Below are 15,342 nucleotides of genomic sequence, written 5' to 3' on the forward strand. Positions count from 1 at the left end.
CGAGAGGTACTGAACAACCCTGTAGAAAGTGGCGGTTTTAATTAATTCCCATCCTTATTCCTTAAAATTAAGAGTTAAGACGTTAGACTTCGTTGAGAAAATATAAGCACGTATAAATTCTGAACACGTCTGAAGATATAAATTTATAACGAGGAATCCAAGCGGCGACAGGCGGCGCTTTGCGACTGCAAATTTATTAAATACATTAATTATGTACTAGAATTGCTAACGAGTTGGTATATCTACACAAACATACAGCCCAAAGGATAAGCAATGTGAAGTGGCAGTGGGTAATTAGGCCATGGCGCAGAACCGATGGCCACTAGGGCGGGCGACGACAAAACCATAAAGTCTCCTTGGGACCCTAGCGTTTATCGGTCCGCTTTGCTATATACCTGCTTATTTCCACCTCATTCTCGTTGAGCTGAGTCAGTTTCTCCGGATCTCCTCGTTTTTTATATGACAGCGTACAAAAAACGCACGCTTCTTTGACTTTTGACTCTACGCATCTTTAGTTTACTCTATCGCTCACTGAGTAATTCCGGTTCTTTTAATCAAGCCCATAGCAACTGCGTCATGTGTAACATATTAAATCTTAAAAAAATGCATACCTAAGTACCAAGAATTAATGGGTGAAAAAAATCTGCATTTTAGCTACGTCCGTAAACGGCAATAACCATAATTTATATCAAATGCAAGTTTCCGTACGAAAGCAGAACGAATTAACTGTACACTAAAGTTTTGGCGTAAGCCCAAATCTGTTTTTTTCTATAAACTAACTTTTTATTACTTACAAACCTCAGATTGAAGATTATTCTCGTAAGAAGTCTAGTACTGTAATGTTATGTGATATCTCATCATTTTATACTAATTTTAGATTGGTCTAACCATGGTATTATTATGATTGGCATTGGACCAATTTATACTTATCAGATAAATGAACTTTGAAAATCTGATATCTCAAAAAGGGAAAAGCAGACTGACTGAGGTTGAAATCTATAGAGCGAACTTTGATTTTGCTTAGACTTAAGACAATGTTAAAACGAGACAGCGCGTCTCGTTTTAACTGGAGCTGAAGTCTGAGCAAAGTCAAAGTACGGACTATAGATCTCAGCTTTACTGATCTATCACAGCTCAAACTACTGGACGATCGCGCTAAAAGGCATGCAACAAATAAAAAAGTAAAAGTAGAAAAAAGAAGTAAAACTAAAGGTAAGTGTAAAAGGCTTTCGACATACATAGTTACAAATTACTTAAATACGAAAACATTGGAGGCATTAATTACACATTTAGTTAACTTACACACAATAATTCCCAAATGAAAATACCCGTAAAGCCAAACCAACAAGACTATCCGGAGATCTCTAATGTATCAGATAAGACGTTGGGTAGAAAGCCAATCAAGTTAATGAGCTCTAGTTCTTAAATTGTTTTAGTAGTCCAACAGTTGTATCATTTTATAAGGAGTTCACATATCACGTTTTGGGCATGTTTTTAGCCGACTACGGTAAAGCCAAAAAGAAGGGTTATGATTTTAGTAGTCTATATATTATATGTATGTAATAATTTGTATGTATGTCTGTTTGTATAAGATTCTGTGTGGTGGCGTAACGGTGGAACCGTTACGCCGCTGAGCCGATTTTGAAGAATGAGGTGTCAATCAAATCGTTATTATAGTCCGGGTGACAGGCTACATTTTATACAAAAAAATTCGACCTGACGGATGTTACATCCAAAGAAGTAGCGGTCTCCAATATTTTTTTTTGCTATTATGAGATATCAAATGAAAAATTTGAGTTCATTTATATTAATATATTATATGTATAGAAGTACAATGTTAAAATATACCGAGCGACAGAAAAACAATTTTACTCTATCTAATCGTTACCTATCAGCAGTTTGCGGGTAGTAGTCGGTTTTAGTGGTGTTTAACTTTATCTTGTCTGTGTCCATAGTAGAGCTTAGAGATGGACCATTTAAAGTTTCAAATGGACCCTACTCCGCTGACATTATATTATTGTGTCTATACATCGCGTCTCTCTGAGACGTGCGTCGCTGTTTGAATTTAGGTAACTACTTAACTAAGTACTTCCATTAAATTAAAAGTTTGGTCTTTATTTATTCACTCACGGTGCAGAGCAGGATTCCCTTTATTTTTTAAAACTCCCAACTCGGATTTCTTCAAAAGAAGAGTGAAGAGGCATTAATAATGCAAGCTCAGTATTCATCTTAGACTGCACTCTAGTCGTTTTTTCGAAACGAGATTGCAGTAAGGCGTCTCGTCATCTGTTTGATAAGAAACATATAGTTAACAAGTGAGTATGAATAAGAGTTTTATAGTTACGAACTTCCCTTTTGAGCGCTACAAGCATACAAACGAAGTTTGATTGTTATTTTAATATTAATCAATCAAAGTCAATGAAAGGTAGAGATCAGAGATGTTACGAAAGTGGTTATATCGGAACCAAATTCGGAGCCGGAGTTTTTAATTTGGTTGTATCGGAATCGGAACCGAAATCGGAGGCGGAGACAGAAGAGAGATGTGTCAAAGGCAGGTCTAAGAAAATAAAATTACACACACTTATTCATCAGTCTTAATATCAGCTCAATAAATAATGCAGGTAAGTATGTAGGTAGGATTATGCAAAGGTATTAAGATTAAATTGATACCAAAAATATCCACCAACAAAAGAAATAGATAAGACATTCACTATAAAGTGAACAGTATAATGTCAAGAAAAGGTATATTATTGGTGAGAATAGCTTGCAGCATTGAAAATGAGGTCTCACTAATTTAACCTATGGTTCTGCATACTCGTATGGCTACTCACTCATGTCCCATAAGTGCATCGAGGGACAACTGTACTAGTACCGAGCGGTGCAAAGGAAAATTTAATGGCTAAACGGCCGCCATATGCGGATAACGCCTTTTCTAGGCGAGTGTTTCTATGGCTAGTATTTGTTGCCTAGCTTACAACGTCAGTTCGATTTTTGCGTCGGTAAAGTTAAATTTTTATTAGATAATCCTAGTCATACATAATATAAAAAGAACTAGTTCTTACTGACTGACTGATCTATCGACGCATAACCTAGACACTGGGGTCAGAAACTTGAAATTTTGACAGTAGGTACCTATCTTTAGTTTTAAGAATTATCTTTGATCGGCAACGCTATCTATTTCTGTAAAAGATTTGTTACTTAGAAGTTAATAAATAATATTAGATGTAAGGAAGAAAAGGAAAAGGTAAGTTACTCGTAGCAAAGTTAAAAGTAAAAACTTCATTAATAACTACAATCTTATCATATGCAACTTAAATTTTCTAATATTCGACAGGGATCGATTTTGAGAAAGCATTATTTATACAACTTAAAGTTCACGTGCCGTAAATCAAAAGAAGTCAAGAAACAAATGTGGTAGTTTACAAAAGTTCATCCATGTATAAGAAAATTCGATTGTGGTTTGTTTTTAGAGTTTCGTACCTCAAAAGGAAACAAGTGTAAATTAAAAATTTATAACACCCCCGACAAGTGAAGGTTACAGTTACTAGAAAAGAGCTGATAACTTTTAAACGGCTGAACCGATTTTCTTAGATTATAGCTAAGAACACTCTCGATCAAGCCACCTTTCAAACAAAATAAACAAAATTAAAATCGGTTCATTAGTTTAGGAGCTAAGATGCCACAGACAGATACACAGATACACAGACACACAGATACACACGTCAAACTTATAACACCCCTCTTTTTGGGTCGGGGGTTAAAAAGGAACCCTTATAGGATCACTTTGTTGTCTGTCTGCCTGTCTGTCTGTCAAGAAAACCTACAGGGTACTTCCCGTCGAAAACCGTGAATTTGTGGTTACATCACAAAAACAAATGTGTTCACGAAAAAATTAATTTACTAAATCACATACAGATGACGCAGTCCGTCATTAACTTGCAGTGTTCTACATACAAGTGTTAGCTGTATACGGTAGGTAGGTGATGTGCCTTCTACGGAACTCTTCATGAGCGAGTCCGACTCACACTTGACGGATTTTTGTATTTCTGTTAACATAGAACGTGTTCCGTCAACTTTAAGATTTATGTTCGTGGTTTTATTCGTTCTTACTTTTGATAAATAACTAATCTATCTTTGTCTCCATTGCGTGAATAGTGACTGAATACTTTCATCGACCTAATTCTAAGCTATACATATACTTACATAAGAAAAAGTAAAACAACTATCTGGGTTTTACGGCAATCTATGAACCCATCATGACCTCTAGGCAATGGTTTGTGCCTTCCAGGTTATCATCGATCCATCGGTATTCCGCAACATCAGTAATGGCATACCATGCTCACAGCGTAAACAAAACAATAGCTACACCCGCATACCTTCACAGCAATAGCGACGTGCGTGTAATAATCCATAGCATTATAAATGCGAAAGTGTGTCTGTCTGTCTGTCTGCTACCTTTTCACGGCCCAACAGTTTAACCGATTTTGATGAAAAGTACAGAGTTAGCTTACATCCCGGGGACGAACATAGGCTACTTCTGTTTAGTTCTGACGGGATTCTTAAAGGCTCATCCGTTTATCCGATTATGAAATTTGGTATAAAGGGAGTTTGCGTCCCGGAAATTGACATAGGCAACTTTTTATCCCGGAAATGCAAAGATTTCCCACAGGATTTTAAGAAAACCTAAATCAACGCGGACAAAGTCGCGGGCATCATCTAGTGTAATATAAAGTGACTTTGCGGCGCCTGGGTCTGTTAGAACAAAGGTCTTTCAACTCCGAACAATATACCTATACAACGCCCTCTTCCTGGAGTTCGTTCCTGTCTAGTATGCGCTAAGCTATACGTAATAAAAGTTTAATATTGAATTGCTATGGATAAACCTCAGACAAACTTTTGAGCGCGGAAGTTCTGCCTTTGCCCGTTTACGTCTGCTGTGGTTTAATTGCTCGAGTCGAATTAGGTATTTCACACGAAAATCTCCTGTTAAATTCGTTTCGATTTTTTAGAGTTCCGTACCTCAAAAGGAAGAACCTTTGTTTTCTGCCTGACCTAGAGTCATGAAACTTGGCAGGTAGGTGGGTGTTATATAGGTGGGTCTTATACAAGTAAAGGAAAAAATCCGAAAACACCGAATTTGCTTGCATCACAAAAAAACATGTGTTCACAAATAAATTCATTTTCTAAATTACGTCATATTATAGATGGCGCAGTCAGTCAGTTGCAGTGTTCTGTATAAACTATTAGTTATATCTGGTACGATGGTACGGAATCCGTTTTGTGTGATTCCTATACTCGCACTTGAGCGGTTTTTATACAGAGTTACACAGTGGTAGTATATAAGTGCTTATGGGCGCATCTTGCAACTGAATCCAACGAGGCACCGCCTAATGGGTTGTCGAGCGTCCAACCCCGTCCGTGATTGATCGACACTCTTCGCGACATGTGGACATAGCCTCGTTCCCTCATACCTTCAACGCGTAATAAATCATGCATGTTCCTGAAAAACACTACCATTTGCGATATCGGTTAAGTACAGACAGAAATAAAAAGTATTCTTTTAATTTTTTACTTATTATTAATTAATTACTTAATATATAGAATTTGGTGGTTATTAATTTTTATTAAGTAGTTAAGTGTGAAAATTATATTGTACAAACAATAAACGTATAATGTATGTATATACCTAACTAGATAATGCCCGCGGCTTCGCCCGCGTGGATTAAGGTTTTATAACATCAAATCGGTAAAACGGATGGCCCGTGAAAAGATAGCAGACAGACAGACATTTTGGCATTAATATATTGATTCATAGATTAAGGTAGTAAGTTTTCTATAGCAAACATAAAGCACGAACGAAATGGTCCCCGAACAAAGGCAGATCCCTTGGCATTATAACAAAAAAATCATTTCGAAATAACAGACCTAAGTTATTCAAGTGGAAGTGATTAATTTTCTTAACAATTTTGCCGTCATCTCAAATCTTTTCAGGGGCACAAAACATTTAGCCAATTCAGCGCACGGGCGCTCGGCCATGATAATAGAACCTATTGGCTGGGAGGGGACAGTCATCATAAACGTACGCCATTAGGATATTGTCAGCGTTTTTCCGCAATAACCGCTATATTCGGAGCTCTTTCGTGTATTCCTTGAGCACCCTTTACTATTATATGTATGTATTTATAGGTATGTTAGGAGTTAGGACTTAACTTATTTTATTTATTATTTTATTACTAAACCAAATGATCCCCGCGACTTCGTCCGCGTAGATTTAGATTTTTTTAGGTAAGAGTCCCGTGGGAACTCGTTGATTTCCCGGGAACGAACTCGTTGATTTTCTGGAATAAAATGTGGGCTAACTCTGTGCTAAATTTTATCAAAATAGGTCAAACTGTTGGGCCGTGGAAGGCTAGCAGACAGAAGTATGGATATGGATTAGTATGGATGGATGATATAGGTAATAGGTATAGGTAGGTAGATAAGACCTACACAATCGTTTGACAGAAAATATTTTCCGACCATTGAATTACCGACGGTATAATCATCATCATGACTAACCCATCGCCGGTCCACCTGAGATCAGGCCTCCTTTCAGAATGATAAAGTTTTAGACCATAGTCCGCCACGCTGGGCAAGTGGATGGCAGACTTCACACTGCATATTTGAGAACATTATGGAGAAATCTCAGACATGCAGGTTTCCTAACGATGTTTTCCTTCACTGTTCTAAAGGAACACTTAATTACAAAATTTCTTCATACATTTCCGTATAAATGAATTCAGTTGCAGTTGAGGTTGTTCATAGACATTACTGTCTATGAACAGCTGCAACAGATAGTGCGCGGTCACAATCTCCTGTACAAGATCGCATGCCGCCGACAGTCTGCGGCTGTGAATATACTCGACCATTCTCTGAAAACAAAGCATCCCTGATCTAATCAACGCAACAATACACCTCGAATAGCTGGTGTATAAAGCCAGCGGCACTCTTGCCAACATGGCCGATTTAAATTACAAACAATATTACACGGCGCGGATACAAACGAGTCCATTGTAGGCCGCGTGCGCCCGACAGCTGTTTTAGATAACGTGTGACCTCCCCAGAATAAAGCGAGCGCTCCATGAACAATTAAAACAACAATGACGTCGAGCACGCGGCACCACTTATCATCGAGGGTTTAGCAAACAGCGAAATTGGGTTCGGTCAAAACATGCCAAAGTTATGCTTAAAGCTAAACGTTTTAATGCATAAGATACAGGCATACGGCACAGCAGCAGCCCAAAAAGGCATTGAACAACACCACAGGTAACAACTTTATGACATCATCAACAGCTAGTCTTAACTACATAGGTACTTAAATGGATTGTGAGAACTTTATACTTAATATAAAAAATAAACTTAGATACCTTTGATGAAATATTTCTTAAATAAAATTTATTTTATGTATATGTATTTCTTAAATCTTAAATAAAATTTATTTTACTTACTTATTTCTTAAAAAAAAAAAACTAGGTTGATAGATAGATAACTACTTAGATACTAAATACATAACCTAGTTACGCGTTAATATTTCTAAGTAGCCGTCCGCGTCTGATTGGAAAGAGAAAGCAGAACAATCAGATATTTTAAGCAAAGGTGGAGCTGTTAAACTATGAGCTAAGTCGCGGCAATCCTAATATAACCCATAAGTAGACAACAATCATGTTTTGGAAAATTGAAGAACACCCGTTTTCACCCGTTTTTACAATATGTATGAACATTTTAGACACAAACGATTAGACACGCCTAATACCGATACTCATATACCTACTTTAATGAAATTAATTGGAGCGCAAGTTTTCCGGTTCATTGAAGATCATAAAAATGAAATGTGGATAAAAAATCGGAAGGTAGCCCCTTAACAAATACAAAAGAAATAGGGAACTAGGTACATCTCCTTATATTTTATTTGCTCCAATAAGCTTTGATCCTTGGAGCTTTTGAATATGTCACTCAAGATTTGCTGAATATTATGCTTAAATGATTTTTCGGTTTCCATCTATTATTGAACAAACAACCTATGGAATTTACAAACTCATCTTGGTATACTTGTGGAAAATTATTTAAATCTACCTGCATAGAATTTGTTTTTCTCTAAGATTTAGAACAATCGATAGTCTGAGTAAAAAATTTGATGTTAATGTTTTCAAAAAATAAGAATAGACGATGTTTGGATTCTACTCTACCTAACTACTTACTACTTATTTCTTATTGTCATTGCTTAGGAGCCCTAGTAGGTTATGACATCCAAACGCTTTTTAAGAGTGGTCTCTCCGTCACTCGCTTCATACAAACGTAGTTCCAATTTCATTTGAATATTAAGCAACCAAAGTCTATGAAATTTTGCAGACATATTCTAGAAACTAATATCTATGTCTATGGTTTTTCAGATTTCTGTTAAAATATTTGTTTTCAAAGTTACACGGTGTTAAAAATTTATATACAAATCTTTTAGCCCCTGTAATTTTAAAACTACATATTTTTAGAAAAATCTAAAACACCACAGACACAGTTACCTATTAGTTTCTAGACTATGTCTGCAAAATTTTATGGACTTTGGTTGCTTAATATTCTAATAAAATTGGAACTACGATTGTATGAAGCGAGTGACGGAGAGAGCCCTGTTAAATTAATCGACAAGCAAACTTTTCGACGGGCGCCCCATGTCGTCGGCACGTCTACGCCTTATATCCACCACCTTGGGCCCATCATAGTGCTACAGTGATGTGTATAGTGTCGGCACCGACCCGACAGGAGACCACGATGGGGCTGGTGAGTTGAGCTTCCTTTTTTTCTCCTCTGGTATCGCGTTAGTAATAGATATTGCATCGATATACAGTCAATCAGTTCGCTTGAAGAAGCGATTCTAACCCCCTACCTATACCGAGTGGCTGGACTGAACATTTGGTCCGACTCCCGATACTACTAACTAATGATGTCACTAACAAATGACAATATTATGTATAATTTTCAATATTGCATATCTAGTTCTGAAATAATACGCACGTTCTAAATAGGGGGCGTCGCCTCAAAAGACCTTGGGATTGTGGAATGTGTCTGCAACTGCGCATGGGCATATGGTTATACAGTTCATTCCTCCAGCGCGTGAAGCTGGCCATTACACGATCAAGTTTACCGGTCAAGTTTGCAGCGGACTTGAAGCAGAGCCCAGTGAACTTGACGGCTATCAGTGTACATGGTGTCATACATGGATGGTGCATGGCTATTATTTGACTAAACGCTGCTTTAAGCCTGCTGCAAACTTGACGGTAAACTTGTTCGTGTATTGGCCATCGAAAAGTTGGCTGACTAAAGCAATGCGGCTTCGGCAAATCAAATCAAATTATTTTATTTGCTTAAATGCGGGTTAAATAGGTCTTACAAATTCATATTGGTATCACCACATACATGGCAGCACGGACACTGTCAGCGCCACTCACTTTACTACCATATATTTATTCAAAGTAGATCGATTTATCACCCACAGCGCAGGTTTAATGTCAGAGTACTTATTATAGGGCAGCCTGTGTACTGTGTAGTTAGTGGTCTTGCAGCCGAGTCACAAGTTTTTTTTTTAATTTTTTTATTCAGATACAAGTTAGTCCCTTGACTGCAATGTCACCTGGTTGTAAGTGATGATGCAGTCAACATGAAAGCGGGGTAAGTTGGAAGGGTTATGGCAGTTTTTATTAAACCCACACCCCTTTGGTTTCTACACAGTATCGTACCGGAACACTTAATCGCTTGACGGCACAGTTTTACCGGTAGGGTGGTAACTAGCCCGGCCAAAGCCTCCCACCAGACCAGAGAGATTTAGAAATTACTAGCTGACGCCCGCGACTTCGTTCGCGTGGATTTAGGTTTTTCCAAATCTCGTGGGAAATCTTTGATTTTCCGGGATAAAAAGTAGCCTATGTGCTAATCCAGGATATTATCTATATCCATTCTGAATTTCAGCCAAATCCGTCCGTGGTTTTTGCGTGAAGGAGTAACAAACATACACACACACACACACACACACACACATACAAACTTTCACCTTTATAATATTAGTGTGATAAAATTCCAAACCCCTGCCGGGAATCGAACACAGTTCCTCCCACTAATAAGATCACAACGCTTACCACTGCACCCGGGAGGTGCTCAAGTGCTGGAGTGGAGGTCAAGTGCTATTTTTTCAATCATTTCTTGTTACTTACAGGTAACTAACTATAGTTTCGCTCTTTCTCTCTCTAAGGTCTTATTGTTGAGAGTTGTGACCAATTTCCATTAATCACATAATGGTAGACGTAGACATTTTTTCTTGGAAATAATAATGCAGTGGGCTCCCAGATCCTTCCCACATACAACTCAAATAAGAGGATGAGATTTCGTTTGATGTCCTCTTATTTGGTGTTTTAAATATTGTCAAGTCAAAATCAGAGGTGTCAAAATATGGACAAGTCAAAATCTTTAAATTAATTGAGGCATAATAATATGAACATACAGTATAAACTCTATATAACGACACCGAAGGGACTGTGCATTTTATGGCGTTATAGAGAGTTGTCGTTAAATGGAGAGAAGAAACATCAGAATTAGAAAAAGAAAAAGTTTATTTATGTGCATAAAAAAGAATGTTATTTGAACGCTAGAAAGTTTGTGAGCAACTAAGAATATGATAAGGTATAGATAATCCATGACTCCTACTTATGAGTCATGGTCAACAAGTGTACACGTACAAGCAATCCCAATTTATAAACAAAAGAACGAATTTCTTAGAATGTTCGGTATGCATGATGCCGACAGTCGATTTTATTGCGGGCTAGGATAATAAAGCGACAATAGATCGTACACAGCTGCGCAGTTTTTACTAATTTTAGCAACTTAAAAGGTACTTTTTATTACTCAATTGTTGTCGTTATTGAGAGTGGGTGTAATGCTATGTAGAGTGAAACATGGTATGAAAGACAAGCTAAACCAACCGAAGCCAATTGATTTCGACGCTTAAGGGAGTTTGTCGTTAAATAGAGTGACGTTACATGGAGTTTACACTGTATATCTATTATCTTCATTATAAATTATTACATAACCATAACCGACGGCTCAACATGTTCTACAAGGCAAGGAGGAAAAGAAAAGGCCAGAATCTGATCTCCAAGTTCGGTCACCCTTGTTTGTAGCATATGTCCAACTCTAGGATACAAATTAGTCAAAATCGGTTAAACAGATGGACCATGATAAGCTAGTAGACACACAGACATACAGACATACTTTTACATTAATTATAAAAGCTTAGCAAGGAGGTACTGGAATATAAAAGACAAGTTAAAAAGTTAACATCACCACATGTGTAAAATGGGGGTGGAAGATTGTATGTAAGTTCTATGAAAGTATGATTGTAATGTTATTTTTAGGATTCCATGCCAAAATGGTTAAAAAGGGACCAAAATGGGATGGGCTAAGCAGGGTTACTACCTGAATTAGTGGAATATCATATGAATTGGACATCATTTGCACATTTTAGAATATGTTTTTGTTTCTTTTTAGGCTCCTAAGTTATTGACTTATGATCAGAGTATGTAAAGTATGAATACCTAATAACTTAGAATGAAGACTTAATAAGTTGGGAGTTGTTAAAAGTACTAAATACATTAATTACTGCCTGCCTGGTGTCGCTCAGGTGAAATTTCATATACCTACCTGTATAGTATATATAGATTATAATTTTGAAGTCTATTGAATCCTACTATCTCAGAAAGCTGTCATATTTATTAGCTTATAAAGCAACTACTTATAAATATATCTGGGATCACTAGATTTTAGAATTAATTAAAAATCTATGAGCAAAATATTGACAGTTGAAAGGATTGCATTGCCATCATTTTCCACATTGATAAGTAAACCTTACACCAATAAACCTAAATTTTAGAGAATGATGATGAGAGCTAGTTTTACATTTTTTTTGAATAGCAATAATTGTTCTATTATAGTCAATGAATTTAGTATGAACATTATCTACTACATGTTTCAAAAACTTTCAAGAAGCACCCTATTTGTTGATGAGTTTGAATAAAACCTGACCAATACTCTCTCATAAATATTGGCACTTCAATTTTTATACAAATACTGCTTGTTTACACAACCTATAAGGCCCCTATACTTATTTTTCAAAAAAAAATACACTTTTCTATTTCCAAAGTTAAAGGTTATGGTAGAGTATCTGGTTAATTAAAAGTTGTCTGTTTCTCAGTTCCAGTTTTGAAGTAAATAAAACAAAAAGAAACACTTAGGTATGTAAAGACGCTCAACTTTTTGTATTCTCTAATAGGTACCTATTTAAACTTTTGAACTACAAATAAATTCTTAATTTGCCTCGGCATTACGAACATGATTAAATGAATTCATTCATGTTTTATATTATACAATTTTATATTCTATAAAGTGGGCTTGTTTGGTTACCTCAAACGATTCTTTGGGAGATTCCAAGAAAACTGTCCCAAGTGTTTCTGTTTATATGGAAGTAGGTACAGCACTGTGAATTTCAAAAATTCTGTATTTCACGGCATAGTTTACCAAAGTCTTTCACTAAATAATCACTAAATGTTCACTGTTCTTTGCAACAAAAACAAATTATCACATAAAAACAATCACGAAATGCAACGAGCGATTATTTTACTTTTCATTCATTTTCACACGTTGACGTGATTAGGTATATACTCTTTGGTTCAATGCACAGGTGACAGGGCGAAAGAAGCATAGACAAAAGAAATTCCTTCTAACTTCATGGACGCGCTTCATGCTTGCGGGCAAACAACAGCAAGTTGCATAGGCAAACACCACAGAGTAGGTACTTTTTATCATTGCTTGTTATAGCCAATCCGGATCGAACAACAAGCGCTCCTTGGGCGTTCGCAAGCAACGCGACATCCGTCCAAGACTGGTATATAGTGATCTGTGCACTATCCACAAGCGTACACATAGCGTTTGCTGTAACCAAACGCTGTGTATAAAAAGTACTCTGTACACCGGTAAACACTGGTGCCGGCATGTTGAACCTAAAACTTATTACAAGCGCTTTTATGGCACACAACAAACAGCAAGCATCAGCAAACACCACAGATAACTTGTCTACTAATTCTGCCGATCGGAACGCTCCAAAGCGTTGGCAAGCCGCTGGCAAGCATACGCAAACACCCACTTCTTGTGTGCTGTGCTATCTACAAGCTATCTATTTGTCGCAAATCAGCACCATCAAAATTTATGGATGCACTTCATGCTTGTGGCAAACAACATACAGTAAGCGTCAGCAAACACCACAGAGTGCTTACTTTTTATACACAGTGTTTGACTCAAAGACCTTAGGTCTTTGGTTTGACTTGATGCGAACCGGATCAACTTCACGCACTTCCAAGCGTTGGCAATACGCAAGTACCTGGTACAAGGCTGCTGCTTGTTATTTGCCACAAGCATGAAGCAATCACGCTTGCTAGTGCTTGTTGTTTGCTGGTCGTCGCAAGCATGTGACGCCGCCATATAGTCTGACTTTGACATATTTTGATCTCCATTTTGCTTTGCTAATTGCTATAAGCAAAAGTGAGGTTAGCTTGAGATGTAAAAGATTTTTAACGAAAATGAATTTCATATTTAAAAATATTAAACGTACTACGGTGGGAATATGTTTTCGCCCAAACAATTTATTAAATCTCTGCAGAAGAACAACACAAGATATTAAATATTTTCACACCACAAGTAAACAGAATAGTTTAATGGATTTCTTCGATAATAAAAAGAACTGGAACGAAACTAATATACGTGTTGGTAGAGCTTGGCGCTTAGATGAATTAAGAATAAAATCTAATACAGATTTGCATAAATTATGGTACGTTTTATTGAAAGAGAGAAATATGCTATTTACTATGGAACACGAATGTAATGAACAAATACGTCTTTTTCCGAACCCCGAGAGGATCGATAAAGTTGAAGAATCAATGAATAATATAGAGACTGTTATAAGAGAAAGGAACATTGCATATTATAAATTGGAAACTGGTGAAACAGGGGAACGTCCAGTGGATGATATAGTAAACCTTTTTGGCTTACCAGAGAAATATCAGAAACATGAATACTTTATACCAAAATTTATGAATTCACGATGGGTAAAATCTTACTTAGAACATGGATATATTAACAGTCTTGCAGTAAAAAAATTTTATAGACTGTACCAAGAAAAGTTATACAATATTAAAAGAAAAGAAAAGAATAGAAATTTCAACCAAGTTCAACATCTTCTAAAACGTTTTCCTGATATGGATATGGAAAAATTACAAGCGGAGTATCCTGAAGTTGATATAGAGAAAGCAAAAAGGTCCAAGAAAGCTAGAGGCCATTTCCTACCCAAATATTAAAATAGCACTTTCTAATTCATATTGTTTAAGTATTTCATATTGTTGTAACATAATTAAATTAAATTAGCATTGTACTTTACAACTGGTTATATTTTCTACCTGAGGGTTCATAATATTATGATTTAAAAAAAAAACCAGCCAAGTGCGAGTCAGACTTGCGTACTCAGGTATTTTTCCGACATTTTGTATGATAAATCAAAAACTATTGTGCTTAAAAATATACAAAACTCTGTTTTAGAATGTACAAGTAAAGCCCTTTCATATGATACCCCACTTGGTATTAATTATTTTCTTACTTTGAGAATTAAAACTCATTTTAATTTTTTTCTCTGTGATGTAACCACAAATTCGCGGTTTTCAGATTTATTCCTTTACTTGTGCTATGAGACCTACCTACCTGCCAAATTTCATGATTCTAACAGTCTTATTCATAAACATTTGTAGAAGCTTTATTAGCTTGTTATAAGCAAAGTTCTCAAAAACATGATTCATAAACGTTCAATAGTGCTAAAAGTGTTCAATAACGGCTCCATAACTTATAACAGGCTGAACCCTACTATAAACCCTTATTAAAGAATAAGATGGCCGCCGTCTTGTCTTAACAGCTGATAATTTGTTTGGAAGTGAGGTTATTTTGTTTTGGTTGATTCTAGTGTCATTGCATTGTCATTATTATTTGTACGTTATTTATTCTGGATTCGAGAGGCTGTGGTAATTAACTAGAGTTGCAAGTTTTAATTGCCATAAGATGCTAGGGACGGACGTCGTGAAGTAGGTACCTAAAAGTTTCTATCTAATTTCGAAGTTTCTTTTCATGTAATCATTCTTTTACATAGGTATGTGATTTCTTCTAACGTAAGAAATATGGCGGTGATGCAGCTCAGTACCTAACTACATAAACCGAGAAGGATTTGGG

General features: G+C 36.5%; 1 protein-coding gene across 1 annotated transcript; it reads left to right on the plus strand.

Annotated features, from left to right (window-relative positions):
• The first annotated feature begins 13,579 nt into the window (after window positions 1-13,579).
• LOC123867205 (39S ribosomal protein L47, mitochondrial) lies at window positions 13,580-14,505 on the plus strand. The gene has a single exon (XM_045909132.1). It carries the CDS (start codon window positions 13,653-13,655, stop codon window positions 14,424-14,426), a length of 774 nt encoding a protein of 257 aa, XP_045765088.1. The 5' UTR covers window positions 13,580-13,652; the 3' UTR covers window positions 14,427-14,505.
• Window positions 14,506-15,342: the final 837 nt, after the last annotated feature.

This window comes from Maniola jurtina, chromosome 7 (genome assembly GCF_905333055.1).
Source record: "Maniola jurtina chromosome 7, ilManJurt1.1, whole genome shotgun sequence".
Classification (NCBI taxonomy): Eukaryota; Metazoa; Arthropoda; class Insecta; order Lepidoptera; family Nymphalidae; genus Maniola; species Maniola jurtina.

What these genes read in the sequence shown, in the direction of transcription:
- LOC123867205 (XM_045909132.1), top strand. Translation starts at nt 13,653, where the DNA reads ATGAATTTCATATTTAAAAATATTAAACGTACTACGGTGGGAATATGT.